A 12,668-nucleotide genomic window follows, 5' to 3' on the forward strand; every position below is an offset into this window, starting at 1 on the left:
CAGTATTTTCCCTGTCAACTATTCTATATGTATTATACCCTGGATATCTAGAAAACTGATAGCAGAAAGGATTTTTTAAAAATAAGAGGGTAAAAGTCACGTAAAAATCCTACTGCAGGGAACTCCCTGGCAGTCCAATGGTTAGGGCTCAGTGCTGTCTCAGCTGTGGTCCAGGTCAGGGAATTGAGATCCTGCAAGCTGGATGGCACAGTTAGTAAAATAAAATGGAAAGTGGTGCCAGGGGCCAACAGTTCAGTCGCTCAGTTGTGTCTGACTCTTTGTGACCCCATGGACTGCAGCACGACAGGCTTCCCTGTCCATCACCAACTCCCAGAGCTTACTCAAACTCATGTCCATCAAGTCGGTGATGCCATCCAGCCATCTCATTCTGTGTCATCCCCTTCTCCTGCCCTCAATCTTTCCCAGCATCAGGGTCTTTTCCAATGAGTTGGCTCTTCCCATCAGGTGGCCAAAGTATTGGTGCTTCAGCTTCAGCATCCATCCTTCCAATAAATGTTCAGGGTTGATTTCCTTTAGGATGACTGGTTGGATCTCTTTGCAGTCCAAGGGAGTCTCAAGAGTCTTCTCCGACACCACCGTTCAAAAGCATCAGTTCTTTGGTGCTCAGCTTCTTTAGAGTCCAACTCTCACATCCATACATGACCACTGAAAAAACCATAGCTTTGACTAGATGGACCTTTGTTGGCAAAGTAATGCCTCTGCTTTTTAATATGCTGTCTAGGTTGGTCAGAGCTTTTCTTCCGAAGAGCAAGTGTCTTTTAATTTCATGGCTGCAGTCACCATCTGCAGTGATTTTGAACCCCTCCACCAAAGTCTCTCACTGTTTGCATTGTTTCCCCATCTATTATTTGTCATGAAGTGATGGGACTGGATGCCATGATCTTAGTTTTCTGAATATTGAGTTTTACGTCAACTTTTTCACTCTCCTCTTTCACTTTTATCAAGATGCTCTTTAGTTCTTTGCTTTCTGCCATAAGAGTGGTGTCATCTGCATATCTGAGGTTATTGATATTTCGCCTGGCAAACTTGATTCCAACTTGTGCTTCATCCAGCCAAGCATTTCACATGATGTACTCTACATATAAGTTAAATAAGCAGGGTAACAATATACAGATTTGATGTAGTCCTTTCCCTATTTGGAACCAGTCTGTGGTTCCATGTCCAGTTCTAACTATTGCTTCTTAACCTGCAAAGTCAGGTCAGGTGGTCTGGTATTCCCATCTCTTTAAGAATTTCCCACACTTTGTTGTGATCCACACTGTCAAAGACTTTGGCATAGTCAATAAAGCAGAAGTAGATGTTTTTTTGGAGCTCTCTTGCTTTTTCTGTGATCCAATGGATGTTGGCAATTTGATCTCTGGTTCCTCTGCCTTTTCTAAAACAAGCTTCAACATCTGGCAGTTTACAGTTCACGTACTGTTGGAGCCTGGCTTGGAGAATTTTGAGCATTACTTTGCTATCGTGTGAGATGAGTGCAATTACATCTCAGTCTGGATGGAATCTGATGTTGACCTGATGAAATCATTCAGAACATCTGCAGAAACTCAAGCTACTTACTGGTGTGTGTGTGTGTGTGTGTGTGTGTGTGTGTGTGACTCCATGGACTATAGTCCACCAGGTCCTCTGTCCATGGGATTCTCCAGGCAAGAATACTGGAGTGGGTTCCCAATTCCTTCTCCAAGGGATCTTCCCAACCCAGGAGTCAGACCCGCAGCTCCTACATCGACCGGCAGCTTCTTTACCGCTGAGCCGCTGGGTAATACTTACTGGCCCCTTACCCTAAAGTTGCTCTTAAGATTAGGGTGTGTATCTTGCAGATACCTGACTGCACAGAGCCCAAAGATGAATGGCCAGTGTGCAGGTTGTCATGTCGTTTGTGACAGCAAATGTTGTTAACAGTCTAAGTACCTGTCAACAGGCAACTGGTCCCATGCACTGGCTAGGCTATAGGAATAGTATGCTGGCTTTAAAAGGAACAGTATGGTAGATACAAAGAAAAGGCTCCATGAAATGTTCAGAAACATCACTACGTGAAAAAACAAGGTGTACAACAGGGTAAAAAGAAAAGACCTACAAAAATATGCTTGCGTATGTGCAGAAAGCTTTGCAAGAATACATCATATGCTGGCCCTGGGCCAGTGGGGGGACTCCCCTGGTGGCTTAGATAGTAAAGAATCCACCTGTAATGCAGGAGACCACCTGCAGTGCAGGTAGACGTGGGTTCGATCCCTGGATCAGCAAGATCCCCTGGAGAAGGGAATGGCAACCCACTCCAGTATTCTTGCCTAGAGAATCCCAAGGACAGAGGAGACTAGTGGACTACAGTTCATGGGGTCACACAGAGTCGGACACGACTGAGCGACTTATACTACACACGCTGCGACAGTGGGTGGGGTATGTGGGCGGGTCTGCCACGGCAGGAAAACTTGTTGTGCATCCTGCTGGCTGACTTTTTACTCTGTGGATGTATTACTTTTCAGTTAAAGAAAAAACGTCCGTCTCTTCCTCACGAATCCAGAGGGAGGAGAGCTGGGGGAGGCGTCACCTGCAATGCCACCAGCCATCCACATAAAGCCAAGCTGCCCCGTGGGACTTCACACACACCGTCCAGAACCAGCACTGTCGTTTTAATTTACTTAATCTTTATTCTCATAAAAGTAGTATGTGGTTATAAAGGATAAAGTGGAAAGAAGATTTGCCACCCAAATCTGCGGTCTTCGTATTTGGTGATTTCTCAAGATAAAGCTTTTTCCATAGCTGGAATCAGCATCTCCAGTTTCCTGAGTTTTGTTCATTTGTTTTTCTCTTGCTTTCTTTTTACTTAACATTGTATTATGAATATTTTCCGGTGTCCTTAACGCTCTTGGTGAAGGACTCTCATTGTTTTCGTGGCTGTGAGTGTCCGTCACCCAATTCTCCCCCAAGTTGAGCTTCATTCTTCCTGGTGGCAGTTCAAGTCCATTTGATTTTCTGGCCTGTTTCATCTTCAGCGGAAGGGGAGAGTGGCCCACTGCCAGGCCTGTGGTACTCCCGGGACGTCCTGGAGCAGAGTTCATGCACTCTGTGAGCCCTTGGACCCCTGGGGAAATTGCGTCCCTCCCTGCTGACCTCGTTAGTACAGGAAACTGTGAGCGGAGACTCTTGGAAAGTGACAAGCTGGGCCGCAGGTCACACACGACTCCCGGGCGGAGGGCAGAGTTCGAGGCTCCCCCTGGTGGCAGGGAATGACAAGGCTCAGAATCTGACCCCTTCAGGTTATTTCCAGAAATGACCAGGGTCTTTCAAACCAAGGTTGATAAACCAACAGCGAGCGTCACTGACGCCATCTGCCAACTGGAGCCCCCGTCCCTGCTCTGGCCCTCCAGACAGCAGTCAAGAGACTGCTGGCCAGGTTGACAGCACCCATCTCGCCAGGCACCTTACCTAACTCCACAGACCCCAGACATTTATGACCGAGTGAGGTTTGTGGCCCTGGCCTCCTCCTCTGTGTGTAACTCAGGGCCTGGTTTGTGAGGGGATGAGGTGGTGGGGGTGCGGTGAAGGTGGGGGGCTGGGCGGTGCTGTGAGCCAGGTGTCATCCTCCTGCTCTTCAGGAGGCCTGAGGCTTAGGGGCCTGGGAGAGGCCCAGCCAAGCGTTCTGAGAACTGCTGGACCCAAAGGGAAGCCAGTTGGTGTCTTCAGGAGCCTGGGGAGAGGATGTGGAAAGGTCCCCTCAAAGATGCCAGCTGCAGAAGTGGAGGAGTCAGCAGGCGGGGAGCCGGGGGTCCGACAGACCCCCAGAGCAAGCGGGGAGGGGAGCTGGGAGAGAGGGCTGAGTGGGGAGGAAGACCTCCTCAGCAGAGGGTCGAGTGTATGATCCCTCTGTAACAGTCGTCTCTGGCCTTCGATTTGAGAGGGGCCCTTTGGGGGAGGCTGGAGAAGGAAATGGAGACCCACTCCGGTATCTTTGCCTGAAAAAAAAATCCCCTGAACAGAAGAGCCTGGAACGCTACAGTCCCTGGGGTCGCCAAGAGTTGGACACGACTGAGTGATGAAACCAGCAAACAAGCATGGGGGAGGTGAGTTAATCAGGACAGAGGAGGGCATAACTCCTTGAGGGGGGCTGACCCCCTTGACCTGGACCCCTGGCACCGAGAGGCTTGGGCCTCCTGGTCCTACCTGGTTCTCTGGGAGTGGCCACTCCACCCCCTTCTACAACCCCAAGATGCCTTTGTATCATATCTGCTGCTGCTGCTGCTAAGTCACTTCAGTCATGTCCGACTCTGTGCAACCCCATAGATGGCAGGTCTGGGGTGAGGGAAATTCACTCCTGACTACACCAGCTGAGTGACCAGCTTTCAAACTTCAAAGTCAAGTATTTCCTTCTGTATTTCCAGAGAAACAATGCCAGTTCAATGCGGGTACACAGAGATTTATTTTCAGGAATTGGCTCACATGATTGCAGAGGCTGGCAAGCCCCAGATCTGCAGAGTGGGGCTGCAGGCTGGGGACTCAGGGAGGAGCTGAGGCTGTGGTTTGAGTCAAAAGGCGGTTTGCTCACTGAATTCCCTCTTCTTTGGGGAACCTCCGTCTTTTTCTATTAGGGCCCTCCACTGATTGAATGTGGCCCACCCATGCTATGGAGAGCAATCGACTCAGAGTCTACTGATTCAAATGCTAATCACTTCTATGAATATCTTCACAGAGACATCTAGAATAATGTTTGACCAAATATCTGGGTGCCTTGGCCCAGACACATTGACACATAAAACTATCTCAGCTCCCTTTGTTCTTGGTGACTCAGTAACCACTTTCACTCCCCCACTTCCTTCCATAAGACTATGGTTGACACCAATTCTGCCAAGGCTGGTGGGGACTGAGGAGCCCTGGGGTACCGTAAAGAGCTTCAGGGAACAGAGGAGGAAAGGGAAACACGGTGATTAATACTCAGAAATATTGTCCACCATGTGTGAAGTGACCTACATCTCTACCTCCTCCTCCCCAGCCCTCATCCTGACACCTGGGACTCTGTAATCCCTCTCCTCATCTGACCCCTTCTCAGGCCTTGAAACCCACTCTGCTTCCTGTCCATGGTGGAAAGACTCCTGGACAAGTGGCATCATGGTCCCACGGGATCATCGCACCTCTCTCTTGGCTCCTGTCTCTGTCACTTGCCACCTCCGGAAATTTCAGAAGCAGAGTCCTATGCCTTGGTACCTGCCATGGAAGTTCGTTCCTTCAACACTGAAGTTTTGTCTGTTTTTTCCAGAACTTCTAGAGATGCTCTACTCAGACGCTCTGTCCACCTTTAATTGAGTCGTTTGGCTTTTGGACGTTGAGCTGTATGAGTGCTTTGCGTATTTTGGACGTTAACTCCTTGTAGGATATATCATTTGCAAATATCTTCTCTCATTCAGTAGGTGGCCTTTTCATGTTGTTGATAGCTTCCTTCATTATGCAAATGCTTCTTAGTTTGATGTAGTCTCATTTGTTTATTTTTGGTTTTGTTTCCCTTGCCTGAGGATATAGTGCCAAAAAGTATTACAGGTACTGATGTTAGATGGCATTGTGCCTACATTTTCTTCCAGAAGTTTCATGGTTTCAGGTCTTACATTTAAGTCTTTAACCCAGCGAATGGGTTTTTTTTTTGTTGTTGTTGTGCATGATGTGAGAGAATAGTCCAGTTTGATTCTTTTGCACGTAGCTACCATTCACTGAAGAGGCTGTCTTTCTTCACTGTGAATACTTTGTGCCACTTGCTTCTGGCCTACACAGTTTCTGCTGAAAAGTCTGCTGATTGTCTAAGGGGAGTTCCCTTGTATCTAAATAGTTGCCTTTCTCTTGCTGCTTTTAAGATCATCTCTTTATCTTTCATCTTTTCCATTTAATTATGATGCATCTTAGCATGGATTTCTTCAGGTCCATCTTATTAGGGACTCCGGGTACTTCCTGAACCTGTTTCCTTCCCCAGGTTAGGGCTGTTTTCAGCTGTTATTTTTTCAAATATGTCCTCTGACCTTTTCTGTCTTCTTCTTCTGAGGCTCTTATAGTGCAGCTGTTATTATGCTTGATGTTGTCCCAGAGGTCTCTTAAACTATTCTCATTTTTTAAATTCTTTTTAAAAATTTATCTGATGAATGTATTTGACTGTACAGGTCTTAGTTGCGGCATATGGGATCTTAGTTCCGTGACCAGGGATCAAACCCAATGCCGCCTGCACTGGGAGCGTGGACCTTAGCCACTGGACCACCAGGGAAGTCCCAAACTATCTTTTTCTGTCTTCTGTTCAGCTTGGGTGCTTTCCGGTACTTTGTCTTTCGGATCACTGATCTGTCTCATTTAATATACTGCTGACCCTTCTTAGGGTGTTTTTGTTTCAGCTATTGTGTTCTAACTCTACTGAAATTCTGTGTTCATATACTCCTCTCACATCTTTATGATTGTTACCTTCTATGATCTTTACCTTGAACCTGTTATGGGATAGAGTGTTTATATCCCCTCCATTTAGTTCTTTTTCTAAGGTTATATCTTGTTCCTTCATTTGGCACTTAATTCCTCTGTCTCCTTATTTTCCCCAATTTTCTGTGTTTATTTCTGTGTGTTGGGTAGCTTGGCTCCCTTTCCCAAACTTGGAGAAGTGGCTTTACATAGGAGATGTCCTGTGGGGCCCAACAGAGAACTCCCTTTTGGTCACCAGAGCTTTATGCTCCAGGAGTGGCCCTGTACGGCTGTGTGTGCCCTTCTGCTGTGGTAAGGCCAGGTACTGAGGCCACGCTGGTGGATGAGGCTGGACGCCAGCCCAGGTGACTGCAAGGCCATGCCTTATGCCGTCATGTGGGCCCACTGGAGGACAGGGTAGGCTCATTCCAAGGTTGGATGTGCAGCCTGGAGGGGACTGGGGCTGCTGTCGGCCCTCTCACGAGTGGGGTTGGGTCCCTGCATGGTGGTCTGTGTGGCCCAGGGTAGGGTTAGCTGGGGCTTGGTGCTAGCTCACTTGTGGGTGGGTGGGTCCCCAACAGTGATGCGGTAGAGGGAAGACTCCAAAATGGACACTGCCTGTGTCCCTGTCCCCAAGGGGAGCCCCAGTTTCCTGCACCCTCTCTGGGAGCCTCTTCAAGGTCAGCAAATATGTCTGATCTAGCAGGGTCCTTTCAAACTGCCACCTCTGCACTGAGTCTCGGAATATGTAAGATGTTATCGTTGCCTCATCTTATGTGTGTCTCTTAAGAGCAGAGTCTCTGGTTCCTAGAGCCCTCTGGCTGTCCTGAACATAAGCCCTGCTTGGCTCTCAAAACCAGACATGCTGGAGGCTCGTCATCCCAGTGCAGGACCTTTGGGATGGGGAGACTGATGTAAGGGTCAGACCCCTCACTCCCTGGGGAGGATCCCTGTGGTTGTGATAGTCATCCCATTTGGGGGTTGCTGACCTGGGGGGTGTGGATCTCAACTCTGCTGCGTCTCTACCGTTCCTGCTCATCTCATCGTGGTCCCTTCTTTACATCTTCAGCTGTGGGAAATCTGTCCTGCTACTCTTTAGATAGTTGCTCTGTAAGAAGGTGTAATTTTCGTGTGACCATGGGTGGAGGTGGGCTCAGGGTTCATGGGTGGAGGGAGGGAGGGGTGGGGGGAGGGAGGGGAGAAGGGAGGGAGGGAGGGGCAGGAAGGAAGGGAAGGGGAGAGAGATGATGAGGAAGGGAAGGAGAAAGAAAGAGACAGGGACACACACAGAGTGTTAGAGAGAGACAGAGGCAGAAGCTTCCTACTCTGCCATCTTGCCTCCTTTCTTGTTAGCATTTTTTGGCATGCTCTAGGTAAGATCTGTGGGTACCAAGCAACCAAAGGAACAACCTCAGAGGGGATCCCTGGAAGCCGCTATTCACAGGCGGCACAATGGATGAAGCAGTGCCATGAGTCCTTTGCCATGAAGGAACAGGGTTAGAAAATGCAGAGGCAGGAGACTGATGTCTCAGAATGAACAGGTTCTGAATGCCACCAGACTCTGGATAATAGCAGCCCTGCTCCCCTCCTCTTGCTGGATGGGATATAAAATCAGATGTACTTGACAATAAAAAACAGCACCTGAGCAGGAAGAGAAAGACATCACAAAGACTCTTCTAGGTTGCTGACTGGACACAGAACATACGTAATTATCTCCTCTCTGTCCATTATTCTAAACTGTCATTGAGAAATCCCTACCTTTCATGGCTCCCTGAATTTCAAAAGACAAGTTTTAATGAAATTGTTTATATGTAGACAGAGGCCCTGCAGAAGAAAATATTTACCGAGGCCCCATTCACCATAAGGGCGTTTCTGATCTAGAAGCTGGGGTTTTCTGAACATCAGGGGCAGAAGGGCTGGGGGACAAGGAAGCTGACAGTGTCAGACGGTTTAGGTAATTGGGTTGGGAAGCAAGTGAAGATGGGATGTGTGGAGTCCTGCCCCAAGGCCACAGAAGCGGAGCCCAGAACCAAGATCCGCTCCAAAAATTGATTGAGTCCCTTTGCCAACGTTCCCAAAAGCCCCCCGATCATCACCAGCAGGCTTTCTGACTCCAAATTAGGCAAAAACACCCACCTCAGTGATCACCATATAGTGCCCTAACCAATCATCTAATGCCAACCTTCCAGCAGGAATTTTCTTTGTCTCAAGGCTATAAAAATTGACTGCTAACCCACAAAAATTGTCAGCTCTCCCAGTGAACTGTCAGGAGGTTGGCCTGCTGCGCTTGTGCCCACATTGTCTCTGCTCTCTGTTCATAATAAACTCACTCCCTTCTGAAATGTTCTGTGTCTGGAAATTCTTTTCCAACCTGCCTTCAGACTGCCATGACAGGAACAGTTCAGTTCAGTTCAGTTCAGTCACTCAGTCGTGTTCAACTCTTTGTGACCCCAGGGACTGCAGCACAACAGGCTTCCCTGTCCGTCACCAATTCCTGGAGCTTACTCAAACTCATGTCCGTCAAGTCGGTGATGCCATTCAATCATCTCATCCTCTGTCGTCCCCTTCTCCCACCTTCATCTTCCCCAGCATCATGGTCTTTTCCAATGAGTCGGTTCTTTGCACTGGGTGGCCAAAGATTGGAGCTTCAGCTTCAGCATCAGTCCTTCCAATAAATATTCAGGACTGATTTCCTCTAGGAGGGACTGGCTGGATCTCCTTGCAGTCCAAGGGACTCTCAAGAGTCTTCTCCAACACCACAGTTCAAAAGCATCAATTCTTCGGTGCTCAGCCTTCTTTATAGTCCAACTCTCACATCCATACATGACCACTGGAAAAACCATAGCTTTGCTAGACACACCTTTGTTGGCAAAGTAATGTCTCTGCTTTTGAATATGTTGTCTAGGTTGGTCAGAGCTTTTCTTCCAAGGAGGAAGTGTCTTTTAATTTCAAGGCTGCAGTCACCATCTGCAGTGATTTTGAACCCCTCCGCCAAAAAGTCTCTCACTGTGTCCATTGTTTCCCCATCTATTTGCCATGAAGTGATGAGACCGGATGCCATGATCTTCGTTTTCTGAATGTTGAGCTTTAAGCCAACTTTTTCACTCTCCTCTTTCACTTTCATCAGGAGGCTCTTTAGTTCTTCTTGACTTTCTGCCATAAGAGTGGTGTCATCTGCATATCTGAGGTTATTGATATTTCTCCTGGCAATCCTGATTCCAGCTTGTGCTTCATCCAGCATGGCATTTCACATGATGTACCCTGAATATAAGTTAAATAAGCAGGGTGATAATATACAGCCTTGATGTACTCCTTTCCCGATTTGGAACCAGTCTGTTGTTCCATGTCCAGTTCTAACTGTTGCCTCTTGACCTGCATACAGGTTTCTCAGGAGGACATGACAGGATGGACCTTAAAAATTCAGGAACATGGATGACATGTGTGTGTCTTGTATGTTCTGTGTGTGTCTTGTATGTGTTGTGTGTGTCAAAGAGAAACCACACTGGACCAAATGGCAGGGACAGTCCCGCTGGCCACCCCGACCCTGCTGAACTATGGGACTCAGTGGGAACAGGGGTGGGAAGGAGTGTTGGGGGAGATCGATGTAAGTGGAAGGGTCTTGGATGGGCTAGAGGGTAGATAAGTGGATAAGCTGGTCAAGGTGCTACAGGGCCAGCACTGTGGGCAGATCCTCCTGAAGGACCCTGGAGGGACCCGGGGGCTTCGAGGGAGCAAGCTGGCGGAGCTCGGCAGGGGAACGGGGAGTGTATGGTGGCAGCATCCCAGGAGCAGGTCTCTTAGCTCCACCTCGGTGGCCCTATACCTAGCTCAGCCTTGATATGGGCTTTCTGAAGGCTTGGGAGTTTCTTCCTTGGGTTCAGACAGAGGAGCAAGGGAGGGGATATTGGTGGGGGGAAGGAGGGGGCAGTGGTAGGGAAGGGGAAGCTCAGAGCAGCTGGGGGAGGAGCTGGCTTTGAGGAGGTGAATGTGGGGACCAGGGAGTTCGCTGGGCTAGGTTTCCAAAAGGAACTGCCTTTAGAAGCCAAGAAGGCCTGCCGGAGGACGGCCACGCCTTGACCATGCCCATGCTGGAGAGGACCCCGGAGATGACCCCACAGGGGTAGCAGCCCACCTTCTGGGGCCCCTTTAATGGGCCCGATTTCCCCCGCCTCAGGCCTGAGTTGACCATCTCCTCCCCGCCCCCCTGCCCCCTCCCCTCTTCCCTCAGGCGGGAGGCGAGCCCAGGTCCAGGATTCAGGAATCAGAGCCCTTAGCTTTGCTTTTCAGAATCAACTGTTGCGGGTGGCAGGCACTGGGGGCTCCCGGCACACGTGAGCTCCTCTGGGGCTGCTCTCCTTCAGGCAGAGAACAGGAAACCGAGACCAAGAGGGAGAAGGAACTGACCAGCTCCTGCAGCTTGGATGCAGAGGACCCGATTCGAGTTGGGGCTTGCCTGGCCCTGGTGCCTGGATGCGGCTTCTTCTGTTATGTCACGGGGCTGGCTGAGGGCTGAGACAGGACCGGGGGTCTTGTGCAATAGGTCAGCACCTGCCCCTTCACCCTGGGGCACTGACCCAAGCACTGAGGGCTCCCCGTCTGGGGTCCAAGCATGGTGCCCACTTCAGAGCCCTCAGAGCCTGCTGATCCTGGATGGTGGTCCCCACCTCCCCAAAGGCAGCCCTCACTTTGAGCTGTGGACCAAGGTAACCATGCCTGGCCACCTCTACCTCCAACTCCAACTCTACCTGAGATGTGGGACTCAGGAAGGAACGCCATCCTTGCCAGGTAGCCAACTTGCCCCAGGGATAGGGGGACATGCGTGAGTGTCCCAAGTGTCCCAGAAAGTTCCAGAGGTGTCAACCTGCAAAAGGTCCATGTCCCGAGAGCCCTCCCGTCTCCCTCTGTGTGTCCCTAAGCTGGGCCACAGGGGTCAGGCACATGTGCTGCCCTGGAGAAGGGCTGCCACGGGCTCCCACATACCCGCCGGCCCCCACAATGGGTGTAAAAGTGTTGCGGAGCTGGCCCTGGGGAGCTCCCGGGTGGTGTCGTCCAAGGTCTTCCCAGCTCCCAGGGCTGAAAGGTGCCCAGGTGGCTGTGTGTGTCTCAGTATGAGTAGGGGGCTCGGCTGGTACCCACCTCAGCGGGGGTAGTGGGCAGGCCTCAGTCTCAGTTGAGAAGCCCGGCCCTGTGAGCCTCTGACCTGTGGGCATGTCAGTGGGAGTGGACAGGGAGGTGGAAAGCTCAGGGGTAGGGCAGAGGGCTGGGGTGGACGTCCTTGGCGTGGCAGCCCCACTTGGGGCATCAGGTCATGGGCCCCAGAATGGCCAACCCTTGGGCCTCACTCCTTCAGAGGCTGGCCCTGAGCCTCCTGACGCCAGAGGAGCTGATAGATTCCTCTAGGAGGACTCGAGCTGATATTCGCCATGCCAGGGACCAAGACCCATCAAAGAAGGGAGCCGGGGGTGGGGGACACGGCAGGGTTGGGGGTGGTGGTGAGAGGGAGGGGCAGCAGGCCGTGAGGGGGGAGGTGGAGGACTGTCTTACTTGGGCTCTGCAATGAGGAAGTTCTCTGCAGCTCAGCTTCCTTTCCCTTGCCGAGTGCCTGAAACAGGAAGTCGGCCAGTGAGCGGTGGCGGCGGCAGCAGCAGCTGGGGCGACTGAGAGGGAACCCACGGGGGTCCAGCGCAGGAGCGCCCAGCTCCCCCGTCGGCGCGGCGTCCGGTCCAGTGGTGAGGCCGCCGGGCCCGGCCCCGGGGAGACCCGCGCCCGCCATGGTCCCCTGCTGGAACCATGGCAACATCACCCGCTCCAAGGCAGAGGAGCTGCTCTCCAGGACGGGCAAGGATGGGAGCTTCCTCGTGCGCGCCAGCGAGTCCATCTCCCGGGCCTACGCACTCTGTGTGCTGTGAGTACCCGACCTGCCCACCCCGGCCCGGCCTGGCAGCGGAGGTGATGGAGGTGCCGCTTGTGCACAGGGCAAGCTGGCTCCGGGCACGTTGGGGCCCCTGCCCTGGGTTGGGGTTGTTTCTGTGTCCAGCGATCCTGCGCTTCCCAAGTTTGTTAGTGGGTCCAGCTGAGGCCCGTCAGGGGACCTGCTTGGCCTTGGAGTTGGGGTTTTGAAAGCAGGAGCCCTCCAGGGCTAGCCTGGGGTCTGGGCCGCACACCCCAGCGACCAGCAAGCAGCAGGGCCAGGGGCTTCCTTGAGGTTCCAGGGACAAAGGGGGTGGAGG

At 51.3% G+C, this 12,668-nt stretch overlaps 1 protein-coding gene across 1 annotated transcript in view; it reads left to right on the plus strand.

Annotated features, from left to right (window-relative positions):
• The first annotated feature begins 12,209 nt into the window (after nucleotides 1-12,209).
• Nucleotides 12,210-12,668, plus strand: part of INPP5D (inositol polyphosphate-5-phosphatase D) — a 138,345-nt gene continuing 137,886 nt past the window's right edge. The window contains exon 1 of the mRNA XM_068964154.1: nucleotides 12,210-12,343. Coding sequence (XP_068820255.1) covers nucleotides 12,210-12,343 — 134 coding nt within the window. The remainder of the gene's footprint in view (nucleotides 12,344-12,668) is intronic.

This window comes from Capricornis sumatraensis, chromosome 2 (assembly GCF_032405125.1).
Source record: "Capricornis sumatraensis isolate serow.1 chromosome 2, serow.2, whole genome shotgun sequence".
Lineage (NCBI taxonomy): Eukaryota > Metazoa > Chordata > Mammalia > Artiodactyla > Bovidae > Capricornis > Capricornis sumatraensis.